The sequence below is a fragment of the Scyliorhinus torazame genome, chromosome 4 (assembly GCF_047496885.1).
Source record: "Scyliorhinus torazame isolate Kashiwa2021f chromosome 4, sScyTor2.1, whole genome shotgun sequence".
In the NCBI taxonomy this organism is placed as follows: domain Eukaryota; kingdom Metazoa; phylum Chordata; class Chondrichthyes; order Carcharhiniformes; family Scyliorhinidae; genus Scyliorhinus; species Scyliorhinus torazame.
Genome location: NC_092710.1, coordinates 33,022,929 through 33,036,935, shown reverse-complemented (window position 1 = coordinate 33,036,935; position 14,007 = coordinate 33,022,929). Strand labels below are relative to the sequence as shown.

The 14,007-nt window shown below is 45.6% G+C and overlaps 1 protein-coding gene across 5 annotated transcripts in view; it reads right to left on the bottom strand.

The window, feature by feature from the left end:
- LOC140410175 (NACHT, LRR and PYD domains-containing protein 12-like) overlaps positions 1-14,007 on the bottom strand; it is a 127,547-nt gene that overhangs the window by 70,030 nt on the left and 43,510 nt on the right. For all 5 annotated transcript variants that reach the window (XM_072498157.1, XM_072498158.1, XM_072498159.1 and 2 more), the window contains one exon: positions 12,087-12,270. In XM_072498157.1, coding sequence (XP_072354258.1) covers positions 12,087-12,270 — 184 coding nt within the window. The remainder of the gene's footprint in view (positions 1-12,086; positions 12,271-14,007) is intronic.

Below are 14,007 nucleotides of genomic sequence, written 5' to 3'. Positions count from 1 at the left end.
TGGCATTATTCTAATCAATTCCAAGATGAGAGAGCTGCGAGGAAGTATAAATATTCTTCAACGTAAATTCAAAATCATAACACTATGAAATAGTCTATTTTGCGAGAAGCATACCAGTCCGAATTGGAACAGAATTGGAGGATTAAAATGTGAAAACAGTTAAAGATTCTGAAATATCTAACCGACGAGAAAAGGTGCTTGTTTGAACATTGAATTGGTGTCCACGAGGCTGTAAAATGGTGAAAAGGGTTTTACTCGAAAAAAAATGCACTGCACGGATTTACAGCAGAGGAAAAATTAAACAGTGTCTTCTGGAAAATATAAATAATGCCATCATGGAAAACCAACTGAAAGGTAAGTGAGATCCGCTACTTGTTTAATTCAATTGTCCTCCATGTCAATCCAATTGTTATGGTTTTTTAAAAGAGCTTCATCATCCTGAACGGTCAACTAGAATTTTGGGTTTCGATATCTCAGGACACTCGCTCTATAAAATGCAGATACTATTGACGATGTCGTATCTGACTTCAAATAAGAGAAAACAACATTTCTAAATCAACACTAGACTCTGGGGTGGTCCCGGCGGATTGGAAATTAGCAAACGTGACACCACTGTTTAAAAAAGGAGGTAGGCAGAAAGCGGGTAATTATAGGCCAGTGACCTTAACTTCGGTAGTATGGAAGGTGCTGGAATCTATCATCATGGAAGAAATAGCGAGGCATCTGGATGGAAATTGTCCCATTGGGCAGGCGCAGCATGGGTTCATAAAGGGCAGGTCGTGCCTAACTAATTTAGTGGAATTTTTGAGGACATTAACAGTGCGGTAGATAACGGGGAGCTAATGGATGTGGTATATCTGGATCTCCAGAAAGCATTTGACAAGGTGCCACACAAAAGGTTGTTGCATAAGATAAAGATGCATGGCATTAAGGGGAAAGTAGTAGCATGGATAGAGGATTGGTTAATTAATAGAAAGCAAAGAGTGGGGATTAATGGGTGTTTATCTGGTTGGCAGTCAGTAGCTAGTGGTGTCCCTCAGGGATCAGTGTTGGGCCCACAACTGTTCACAATTTACATAGATGATTTGGAGTTGGGGACCAAGGGCAATGTGTCCAAGTTTGTAGACGACACTAAGATAAGTGGTAAAGCAAAAAGTGCAGAGGATACTGGAAGTCTGCAGAGGGATTTGGGTAGGCTAAGTGAATGGGCTAGGGTCTGGCAGATGGAATACAATGTTGACAAATGTGAGGTTATCCATTTTGGTAGGAATAACAGCAAAAGGGATTATTATTTAAATGATAAAATATTGAAACACGCTGCTGTGCAGAGAGACCTGGGTGTGCTAGTGCATGAGTCGCAAAAAGTTGGTTTACAGGTGCAACAGGTGATTAAGAAGGCAAATGTAATTTTGTCCTTCATTGCTAGAGGGATGGAGTTTAAGACTAGGGAGGTTATTCTTCAATTGTATAAGGTCTTAGTGAGGCCACACCTGGAGTATTGTGTTCAGTTTTGGTCTCCTTACTTGAGAAAGGACGTACAGGCACTGGAGGGTGTGCAGAGGAGATTCACTAGGTTAATCCCAGAGCTGAAGGCGTTGGATTACGAGGAGGGAATCAGTAGACTGGGATTGTACTCCTTGGAATTTAGAAAGATGAGGGGGGGGGGGATCTTATAGAAACATATAAGATTATGAAGGGAATAGATAGAATAGATGCTGGCAGGTTGTTTCCACTGGCGGGTGAAAGCAGAACTAGGGGGCATAGCCTCCAAATAAGGGGAAGTAGATTTAGGACTGAGTTTAGGAGGAACTTCTTCACCCAAAGGGTTGTGTATCTATGGAATTCCTTGTCCAGTGAAGCAGTAGAGGCTCCTTCATTAAATGTTTTAAAGATAAAGATAGATAGATTTTTGAAGAATATAGGGATTAAGGGTTATGGTGTTCGGGCCGGAAAGTGGAGCTGAGTCCACAAAAGATCAGCCATGATTGCATTGAATTGTGGAGCAGACTCGAGGGGCCAGATGGCCTACTCCTTCTCCTAGTTCTTATGTTCTTATGTTCTAAAGAATGCAAAGCACAAAGATAGGCAGCATTTTTCTTGAATGCTATATCCCAGTTGCCAACAACTGGAATTCAGATAGTCAGCTACAAATTTACAATGTCGTCATTGGACGGTCTAACCAGACAAAATTTATTGTCGCAGATTTGTGCCCATTAATAATATATCCTGGCGCCCATAAGGCAAAGAATCGATATCCGTTTTAGCGTATTTAAGCACATAAATAAGCTAATGAAGTGCAGTGTGTACTCAAAGCGAAACAGATCTTTTGACGAGATTGAAAGAAAATGAATCTGTCAATGTTGGAACATCGCTACTTTTACGACAGAGCTGCTGAATTTGGTGAATTTGAGTGCTATCGTGAGAGTTTGGTGACTGGGGGAGTATAAGGCTTCATGTTTATCTAAAGTCTAGTCTTTCTTTTATTTAGTTAATTAACTTGAAAGTTGCTGTTTGGTTTAAAATAAGGTGAATTTCCAATCAGCTTTAAACAAAGCTTCCACTTGCAGGCACTTGCAGCTGGAGCTTGTTAATTAGTTAATTTGATTAGGCCAGTTTTCAGGGTAGATTCACGGTATAAAGGTTATCCCCTACAGTGCAGACTTTGTTTGCACTGAGTGCTGAATTTGGTGCATTTGAGTGCTATAGTGAGAGTTTGGCGACTGAGGGAGTGCTGAATTTGGTGCATTTCAGTGCTATAGTGAGAGCTCGGTGACTGAGGGAGTGCTGAATTTGGTGCATTTGCGTGCTCTTGTGAGAGCTTGGTGACTGAGGGAGTGCTGAATTTGGTGCATTTGAGTGCTCTAGTGAGAGTTTGGTGACTGGGGGAGTTAGATGAGGAGGGAGTAAAGTGCTCCTTTCATTTTGCTTCCTACATTTCCGCAAAGAGTGAGAAGAGAGCCAGGAGTTTACAGAGAGTGCAGCTGAATGGGAGCAGAGTCGGAGGGTGGAGATCCAGTTGGTCCACAGGGCAGCTATACTCTGTAAGGTAAGAGGGGATGGAGGCTAGTCCAGTTGCATGTTCCTCCTGTAGGATGTGGGTGGTGAGGGATACCACCGGTGTCCCCGCTGACTATACCTGCGGGAAGTGCAACCAACTCCAGCTCCTCAAAGACCGTGTTAGGGACCTGGAGCTGAAACTGGATGAACTTCGGATAATCCGGGAGGCAGAGGGGGTGATAGAGAAGAATCACAGGGAGGTAACCACACCCAAGGTACAGGACAAGAATAGCTGGGTTACAGTCAGGGGAAAAAAACAAACAGGCAGACAGTGCAGGGATCCCTCGTGGCCGTTCCCCTTCAAAACAAGTATACCGTTTTGGATGCTGTTCGGGGGATGACCTACCGGGGGAAGGCCCTAGCGGCCCGGTCTCTGGCACTGAGTCTGGCTCTGGGGCTCAGAAGGGAAGAGGGGAGAATAGAAAAGCAATAGTTGTAGGCGATTCAATGGTTAGTGGAATAGATAGGAGATTCTGTGGTCGCGAGCGAGACTCCCGGAAGGTATGTTGACTCCCGGGTGCCAGGGCCAGGGATGTCTCGGATCGTGTCTTCAGGATCCTTAAAGGGTAGGGGGAGCAGCCAGAAGCCGTAGTGCACATTGGTGCCAACGACGTAGGTAGGAAAATGGGTATGGAGGTAATAAACGACTTGAGGGAGTTAGGCTGGAAGTTAAAAGCCAGGACAGACAGAGTTCTCGTCTCTGGTTTGTTGCCGGTGCCACGTGATAGCGAGGCAAGGAATAGGGAGGGAGTGCAGCTGAACACGTGGCTGCAGGAATGGTGTAGGAGGGAGGGCTTCAGGTATTTGGATAATTGGAGCGCATTCTGGGGAAAGTGGGACCTGTACAAGCAGGACGGGTTGCATCTGAACCAAAGGGGCGACAATATCCTGGGAGGGAGGTTTTCTAGTACTCTTCGGGAGGGTTTAAACTAATTTGGCAGGGGAATGGGAACCGGATTTGTAGTCCAGCAACTAAGGTAGCCGATATTCAGGACGCCAAAGCGTGTAATGATGCACTGGGGAAGGGAACACTGACAAAGGAGAGTACTTGCAGGCACGGAGATGGGTTAAAGTGTGTATACTTCAACGCAAGATGCATCAGAAATAAGGTGGGTAAACTTCAGGCTTGGATCGGTACTTGGGACTACGATGTGGTGGCCATTACGGAAACTTGGATAGAAGAGGGGCAGAAATGGTTGTTGTAGGTCCCTGGTTATCGATGTTTCAATAAGATTAGGGAGGGTGGTAAAAGAGGTGGGGAGTGGCATTGTTAATTAGAGATAGTATAACAGCTGCAGAAAGACAGTTCGAAGAGTATCAGCCTATTGAGGGAGTATGGGTTGAAGTCAGAAATAGGAAAGGAGCAGTCACCTTGTTAGGAGTTTTCTATAGGCCCCCCCAATAGTAGAAGAGGTGTGGAGGAACAGATTGGGAAACAGATTTTGGAAAGGTGCAGAAGTCACAGGGTAGACTGGGTAGATATATCTGATGGGATATATCCAAGGATTCTATGGGAAGCAACTTCCCAAACATTGAGTGGAAACTCTTTAGATCAAATAGTTTGGGTGGGGTGGTGTTTGTGCAGTGTGTCCAGGAAGATTTCTAACACAGTATGTAGATTGTCTGACCAGAGGAGGGGCAATATTGGATTTAGTACTTGGTAATGAACCAGGGCAAGTGATAGATTTGTTAGTGGGGGAGCATTTTGGAGATAGTGACCACAATTCTGTGACTTTCACTTTAGTCATGGAGAGGGATAGGTGCGTGCAACAGGGCAAGGTTTACAATTGGGGGAAGGGTAAATACGATGTTGTCAGACAAGAATTGAAGTGCATAAGTTGGGAACATAGGCTGTTAGGGAAGGACACAAGTGAAATGTGGAACTTGTTCAAGGAACAGGTACGACGTGTCCATGATTATGTATGTCCCTGTCAGGCAGGGAAGAGATGGTCGAGTGATGGAACCATGGTTGACAAGTTGGGTTGAATGTCAAGAGAGGCTGAGGAAACAAGGTCCAGACAGAGCGTTGGAGGGATAAAAGATAGCCAGTCGGGAACTGAAGAAAGGGATTAGGAGAGCTCAAAGAGGGCATGAACAATCTTTGGCGGGTAGGATCAAGGAAAACACCAAGGCTTTTGACACATATGTGAGAAATATGAGAATGACTAGAGCGGGGGGTGGGGGGGGGGGGGGGGGGCTCCGATCAAGGAGAGTAGCGGGAGATTGTGTATTGAGTCTGAAGAAATAGAAGGGGTCTTGAACGAGTGTTTTTCTTCTGTATTTACAAATGAGAGGGGCCATATTGTTGGAGAGGACAGTGTGAAACAGATTGGTAAGCTCGAGGAAATACTTGTTAGGAAGGAAGATGTGTTGGGCATTTTGAAAAACTTGAGGATAGACAAGTCCCCCGGGCCTGACGGGATATATCCAAGGATTCTATGGGAAGCAAGAGATGAAATTGCAGAGCCATTGGCAATTATCTTTTCATCCTCACTGTCAAGACGGGTGGTACCAGGGGATTGGAGAGTGGCGAATGTCGTTCCCCTGTTCAAAAAAAAGGGAATAGGGATAACTCTGGGAATTACAGGCCAGTTAGGCTTACTTCGGTGGTAGGCAAAGTCATGGAAAGGGTACTGAAGGATAGGATTTCTGAGCATCGGGAAAGACACTGCTTGATTAGGGATAGTCAGAACGGATTTGTGAGGGGTAGGTCTTGCCTTACAAGTCTTATTGAATTCCTTTGAGGAGGTGACCAAGCATGTGGACAAGGTAAAGCAGTGGATGTAGTGTACATGGATTTTAGTAAGGCATTTGATAAGGTTTCCCATGGTAGGCTCCTGCAGAAAGTAAGGAGGCATGGGATAGTGGGAAATTTGGACAGTTGAATAACGAACTGACTAACCGATAGAAGTCAGAGAGTGGTGGTGGATGGCAAATATTCAGCCTGGATCCCAGTTACCAGTGGCGTACCGCAGGGATCAGTTCCGGGTCCTCTGCTGTTTGTGATTTTCATTAATGACTTGGATGAGGAAGTTGAAGGGTGGGTCAGTAAATTTGCAGACGATACGAAGATTGGTGGAGTTGTGGATAGTGAGGAGGGATGTTGTCGGCTGCAAAGAGACATAGATAGGATGCAGAGCTGGGCTGAGAAGTGGCAGATGGAGTTTAACCTTGAAAAGTGTGAGGTTGTCCATTTTGGAAGGACAAATATGAATGCGGAATACAGGGTTAACGGTAGAGTTCTTCGCAATGTGGAGGAGCAGAGTGATCTTAGGGGTCTCTGTTCATACATCTTTGAAAGTTCCCACTCAAGTGGATAGAGCTGTGAAGAAGGCCCATGGCGTGCTAGCGTTCATTTCTAGAGGGATTGAATTTAAGAGCCATGAGGTGATGATGCAGCTGTACAAAACTTTGGTTAGGCCACATTTGGAGTGCAGTGTACAGTTCTGGTCGCCTCATTTCAGGAAGGATGTGGAAGCTTTGGAAAAGGTGCAAAGGAGATTTACCAGGATGTTGCCTGGAATGGAGAGAAGGTCTTACGAGGAAAGGTTGAGGGTGCTAGGCCTTTTCTCATTAGAACGGAGAAGGATGAGGAGCGACTTGATAGAGGTTTATAAGATGATGAGGGGAATAGATAGAGTAGACAGTGTAGAGACTTTTTCCCCGGGTGGAACAATCCATTACAAGGGGACATAATTTTTTGGTGAATGGTGGAAGATATAGGGGGGATGTCAGAGGTAGGTTCTTTACCCAGAGAGTAGTGGGGGCATGGAATGCACTGCCTGTGGTAGTTGAGTCGGAAACACTAGGGACCTTCAAGCAGCTATTGGATAGGTACATGGATTACGGTAAAATGATATAGTGTAGATTTATTTGTTCTTCAGGGTGGCACGGTGGCATTGTGGATGGCACGGTTGCTTCGCAGCTCCAGTGTCCTAGGTTCGGTTCCGGCCTGGGTCGCTGTCTGTGCGGAGTCTGCACATCCTCCCCGTGGCTGCGTGGGTTTCCTCCGAGTGCTCCGGTTTCCTCCCGCGGTCCGGGGGGGGGTGCAGGTTGGGTGGATTGGCCATGGTGGATTGCCCTTGCTGCCCGGGATTGCCCTTGGTGTTGGGTGGAGGTGTTGACTTTGGGTGGGGTGCTCTTTCCGGGGGCCGGTGCGGACTCGGTGGGCCGAGTGGCCTCCTTCTGCACTTTAAATTCAATGATAATCTATGAATAATCTGGGAAAAAGGTTCGGCACAACATCGTGGGCCGAATGGCCTGTTCTGTGCTGTATTTTTCTATGTTCTACGAAATCAGATAAGGTAGACTTTAAAATTTAATTTTCACATTCACGTTGTTGCTACGAGTAAACCTTGCAATGTCGCCAAGGCAAACTATTTAAATGCAAAATGAGAGAAAGAAGTGATATTCTTACTGTACTATATCCAGAAGATTATTGTTTGAAGTGTTTACAATGTTATATTTTTGAAAGTGCCTAAAACAATACAATTGATTGCTAAGAGAGTGTCTCATTTGCAGGGGAGATGAACGTTGCTGGTGGGATTCACACATTAAATTGTAAGGGTTAGGGGAGGGATTTTATAAGGCCACAAAATGTTTTAAAGGGGAATTGCATGAACGACGTAGTCTGCTGGTGAGCGCCAAGTTACTCTGGACTTATTCTTGTAATGTTACGCATGGACGGGAAGAATGGTGAACACTAACACCGGCTGGGTGACATGCCCAGATTGTAAAGGCAAAAGTCATCGTCTTTTTTATTTTAGTGTCGGCTGTTAGTAATGTTTGTGCTATATAGATTTGAATTGCTTTCTTGCAAGAAATGCTCCAGACCGTTGGGAAATTCAGCTCTTTTAAATCTTACCGATTTCCCCGGCAACATAGGATGTGATTTTGCAAGATGGCGCCGGAGCGTGGCGAAACTCTATAAGCTCACTCACACAGATCATCCCCTACATGTCTTATAATCGTACTTATTTTTTGAGATATAATTCTAGTACTAATACTATCTCTAACGTTTATCCTTTATGGTCCCTTGCAGGTCGGAGGATCCTCCATGGGTCTAGCCAAATGACCCGATGCGAACCGGCAGGACTACGACGACGACCCGACCCTGGCCTGGATCTGGGTGTGGATCAGTCCCGACCTCGCATCGGACTCGACACGGCCCTCGGAGCGCCCGACTCGGCCTGGGAATCGACGTCAGCTTTCGGAGCCCCGATACTACCGCTGGAATGGGCGACCCGGCCCCGACCACGGAACCCGGCCTGATCCAACCCGGAGAGGCCCGAGCAGCCACCCAACCAGGAGAGTCCGCCAAGCGTCCCGACATCCTGGCAGATGGAGGAAAGGAATAGAATCCATGCGGAGGCCCCATCAGGTCTCCTCCAAAGCTCAGTTCCAGGAGCGCCCGGCCAGACCTTTAACGCTGGAACCGAACACGGGACCCGATCCAAAATGACCCAGGAAGACGCTGCCAGCGACGCAAAACCGTAGGAGACCCCACGCGAGGGCCCAAAAGTTGCGAAAGGTACATCCGTACTCACGGATTCCCCGGGGCCCGACCGGATCATGAAAATGTACCCCCAGCGACCCAAAACTCGCTACACGTGCCCAGTACCACATCAGATGCAACCCCAAAATCGAAACCAGCAGGGTGAACCCATGCAGATGCAACTACCGACCTTCCACAGAATTCTCCCAGCAGATCCCAGGACCATACAGAAGCAGCTGCCGACCGAGGAAGTATGGGGAACGTGACAGTCTGCGGGGGAGACTGAAACAACATGGGTTCAAGTGCCCTCTCCCAGCATACTCGTAGCTAACGTCCACATGTTCGAATTACCTCTCAGAGGGAGGTAAGAGGCTGACGTCTACTTTGTTTCACAGAGAAATGGCTCACACCTGCCTCACCAAAGTGTGCCACACATTCTAACTGCGTCTCAATGCACAGTGTCATCAGGCAAAGCGAAGGATGTAGGGGTTTGCCTCCTCATCAACTCTACCTGGTGCTTGAACTTGGCTGCCCTGGTGAACGACGACCTGGAACACCTGACCATGAAGTGTCACCCATACTACCTTCCACGGGAGTACACTTCTGCCATTATCACGGTGGTCTACATCCCATCTCAGGTGGACGTGACGAAGGCACTTGATGAATTGTACACCACTATAAATAGCAGTGAAACAGAATACCCAGAGGCCTTGTATATTGTGGCTGGGGACTTTAACCAGGCCATCTCCAATTGTGCACTGCCAATATTCCACTAGCACATCTCCTGTCCCACCAGGGACGCCAACAGTCTCGACCACTGCTATACAAACATCAAGGATGTCTACCGATACATTCCCCGGACCCAGTTTCGGAAAATCGGACCATGAGATGGTGCTTCATCTCCCGGTTTACAAACAGAAAATTAAGCAGGAGAATCTGGGGAAGACCTGGCCGTGCAGTGCTGTTCCGAAGCAACAGAAAAGCTCCTACTTGTCGCTTGGAGTCAGTGGACTGGTCATATTCAGGAACCTAAACGAGTCAAAGACTTCATCAGCAAGGGTATAGAAGACTGCATGCAAAAGAACGTAGTACGTATTTTCCCAACCGGAATCCATGGATCAACCGGGAGATTCTATTGAAGCCCAGGTCTGAGGGGTTCAAGACAGGTGACCCTGACCTGTACAAGAAATCCAGACTTCCACAGTCATCAGGAATACCAAGAGACAATACCAGAATAAGCCAGACTCACATACTAAAACCATGGACTCTCGTCGGTTGTGGCAAGGGTTAAACAACATAACGGGCAACAAAGCAAAGCGAAGTAGGATATCCGGCGGTAGCACCACCCCTCCCCCTCTCCCCAATGACCCCAATGCATTATGTGCTCGGTTAGATGATGAAGCCAGTAAACCATTGTCAACTGCCGCAGCAGCCTCGGACTGACCCATACCAACCATTATAGCTTCTGAAGTCAGATCGACTGTCTTGAAAGTGAACTCTCAGAACGCGGCAGGTACTAACTGGGTCCCTGACCATGCTCTCAGATTCGGCAAGGACCAACTGGCATGTGAGTTCACGGACATCTCCCGCATCTCCCTGCGCTGCTTCGAGGTTCCCATCTGTTTCAAGAAGACCAACATCATTCCGGTGCCAAATGAGAACCTGGCAACGTCCCTCAATACCTCACACTCGTTGGTCTTGACATCTATCATTATGAAGTGCATCGAGAGATTGGTCCATACTCCCAGAATGCCTTGATACACTGTAATTCGCATACTGCCACAACTGGTTCACAGCAGACCCCATCTCCATGGCCCTAGACTCATCCCTGAACAATAAGGACTCATACATCAGACTCCTGTTAATTGTCTACAGCTCTGTCTTCAACACCATAATCCCAGCCAAGATCATATCATAGCTCCAAAACCTAGGACTTGGATACTCCATCTGCAATTGAATGCTCGACCTCATGACACATAGACCGCAATCAGAAAGAATATACCAGCAGTACCTCCTCCGCGGTAGTCCTCACTACCAGCGCCCCACAAGGCTACCTTCTTAGTCCCCCTACTGTACTCCCTATACATACACGACTGTGTGGCAGAATCTGGCTCCAACTCCATCTACAAGTTTCCTAATTACACGACCATAGTGGGTCGGGACTCAAACAACAACGAGTAAGAGTACAGGAGGGCGATAGAGAATCTAGTGGAGTGGTATAACGGCATCAATCTCTCCCTTAATGTTAGCAACAGTAAAGAGCTGGTCATTGTCTTCAGGAAGCAAAGTATCATACACATCCCTGTTTTCATCAATGCTGCCGGGGTGGTGATGGTTGACAACTTTAAATTCCAAAGTGTGATATCATCAACTAGCCCCCCCCCCACGCCCCCCCCCCCTCTCTACCCCCCTCCCCCCCCCCCAACCCGGGTTAATCACACTTCCAACGTCTTCCACCGTGCAGGGCATATGCAATTCTCAGAACACGCACTAATAGGTTCAAGAGCACATTCCTCACTGCTGCGAACAGACTCCTGAGTGACTCTCTTACAGACTGATCTGATATCTTCACACATCTTCTGTACTGATTTGTACTGTACTACGAATGCTCAACTGTTTTCTGTACCTATGTATTTACGTTGTGCATTTATAGATTTCCTTTGTGTTGTTCATGAATGAAATGATTGTCTGGACTGTACGCAGAACAATACCTTTCAATGTACCTCGGTACATGTGACAATGAAACAAATCCAACGTTCACAGGAATTTCAACCCTATCAGGGTCCCGCCAGATCAATATGAAAATGAACCATGCACCAGGGTCGTTCCAGCTGCGTGCAGGATTTTACAATTTGGCAAGATATTGCATCATGGCCATGCCGATTCCCAATCTTAACATTCCATTTTGTTGAAATGCACAATGCAACTGGAGTGATACAACTGCACGAGAATTCTAAGTGGGCAACCAGAAACTGAAAAATCTGTATTTGCATTGACAGCGCATCGATGTAATTTTTAATATTGTTTCAGGGTCATATCCCGTACATCCACCAATTTAGAGTCAATCGTGTTATTGCCTGTTGAGTGTGGAGTAGTACCATTCAGACATTACAATGTCGAGGAGAATAGGCATGCTGTGGAGATGCCGGTGTTGGACTGGGGTGAGCACAGGTGAAAGTCCAACAGTGAAACAACCCTGCTGGTCTTTAACCTGGAGGAGAATTGGGGAATTGGATGAAAATTAGCAATCCTACTAATATCAAAATGATAGCTTTATGTTGAAGTACTTAAACACATAATGAAATCCGAGAATATTGGAGAGGGCATCATTTACAATTCCCCCTGTACATTTATATTGAATTAACAGAAAAGATGCTTAGATTGATCATATAAGTGAAATGCGCTGAGAAATACCATTTCTAAAGTGGATTTAAAAGATTACCTTCAATTATTAATTACAATACATCGAACATTCAATTGCACACCATTGAAGGAGCATGCGTTTCGTTTCTTCCTGAAATTATTTATCACGTACCATCTATTTCTTCTCCAACGTAATGTATTTCAGTCAATACAACTTTAGGCTCTCTGGGGTTCTGCAGTCGAAGAAATATTTCGAAGAATGTTCTGATTTCCCGGGATCCCTTTTGCAACAGGATATCGAAAACGAGCTGGCAGGCCTCTTTTCTCCGATCCCGTTCAGCAAGGTTCCTGATTTCCTGAAGATCAAATACATTTGTGATTATAAACGTGATGCAGGATGTCCGAGAGAACTCTCTTTCTCACTTCCTTCCTCTAATTTCGGGATTCAGGGGCAGCGAATCTTCTTACGAAACATGAGCAAAGTGCTAAGCTTTAAGGACTCTCATAGTGGAAGAAAGACGAATGGAGGTTTGGTAAAAACATGAACATGGCCTGAAAGTGATAGGTCTGAGCTGCTAAAGGTTTATGATAATCGAAGAGGTGACATGTAGACGTTGTTTGAAACATATAAATCCAGCAGGATTGTTTGTTGGAGCGTTTATATTGTTATTAGGATTTTAGTACTGGAGGGGAACATGAAAAATGGAATCGGGGCTCAAAAGACGTTAACTTCTACCATTGTATTTAGAAAAAGACTATGAATGAATTCACAGGACTACCAATAAGTGTTTAACAACAATAACACAATCAGTAAGCATGAAACGTTTGACAATGGTGAAATATTCATTCACTCCCAATTCTCCCAAGCATATGCAGAAGTTAAGGAGAAAACAGTTTGCAAAATATATCTTATGCTAAGAAGTTTTCAGTGGATTCTCAGTCCCTGTTACCCAGAACACTAACTATGGAATGAAGTCTTACAACACCAGGTTAAAATCCAACAGGTTTGTTTCAAACACTAGTTTTCGGAGCACTGCTCCTTCCTCAGGTGAGGGTCTACGCAGACTCGATGGGCCGAATGGCCTCCTTCTGCACTGGAGGGATTCTATGACTTCTATAATTTCAGACCTTCTTTGTAACTCGTCGCAATTTCGAATTATGCATGTACTTCAATTGTTTAATTATTATCCATCAGTGACGTTGACACAGCAGCAATATTACTTTGATCAGTTCTTTGTTCAACTGGATCTCTATTTAAAAGGCATTCTCATTCACAGGAACAACTTTGGAAGTTGGACGGTCCATACCATCCGTCTTCTTCTGAATTTACCTTAATTTATCTCCTCACTGAATAATTTCATTATTGTTTTGACGACAATCTTCCAATAGTTCGCTTGTTTGGCTGTTTACTGCATCTTGCACTGATGCCTACAGTTAATTAAGTTTAACCTTGGAGATCAACCTTTGCTCAGTGTGTTTTTTTTACATCTTCATCCCTTATACTCTTCAAAGAACCCCTACAGTGCAGAAGAAGGCAAATAGGCCCAGCAAGGTTGCACCGACCCTCTGAAAGGGTACTCTACCTTGGCTTATTCCCCGCTCTATCCCTTTAAACCCCTGCATTGATCATGCCCACACCACGGAACCAGAGCATCTTTCGACACAAATGGGGAATTTAACATTGCCAATCCACCTGATCTGCACTTTGTAACGACGTCAGGAAACCGGAGCACCCGAAGGAAACACACGCAGACATGGGAAGATTGTGCAAACTCCACACAGCCACCTTAGGCTGGAATCGATCGCGGTCCTTGATTCTGAGTGGCAGCAGTTCCATAGTACTCACATCGTGCTCATTCTGTCAACCTCTAAGCACAATAGAGACACAGTTTGAACTGAAACCAGATCCTCAATATATGCAGAGACCTAAGTTTAAAATGCATCCATCCAGAATTCCACCCTTTCTTATCCAGAAGGACTGAATAGAAATCATTTAAATCGACAAATTATTTCTAACATCCCACAGTACACACATCGATCACCTTTGCTCCTGAAATACTGGAGATAAAACCACAGAGATTCATCAACAGAAT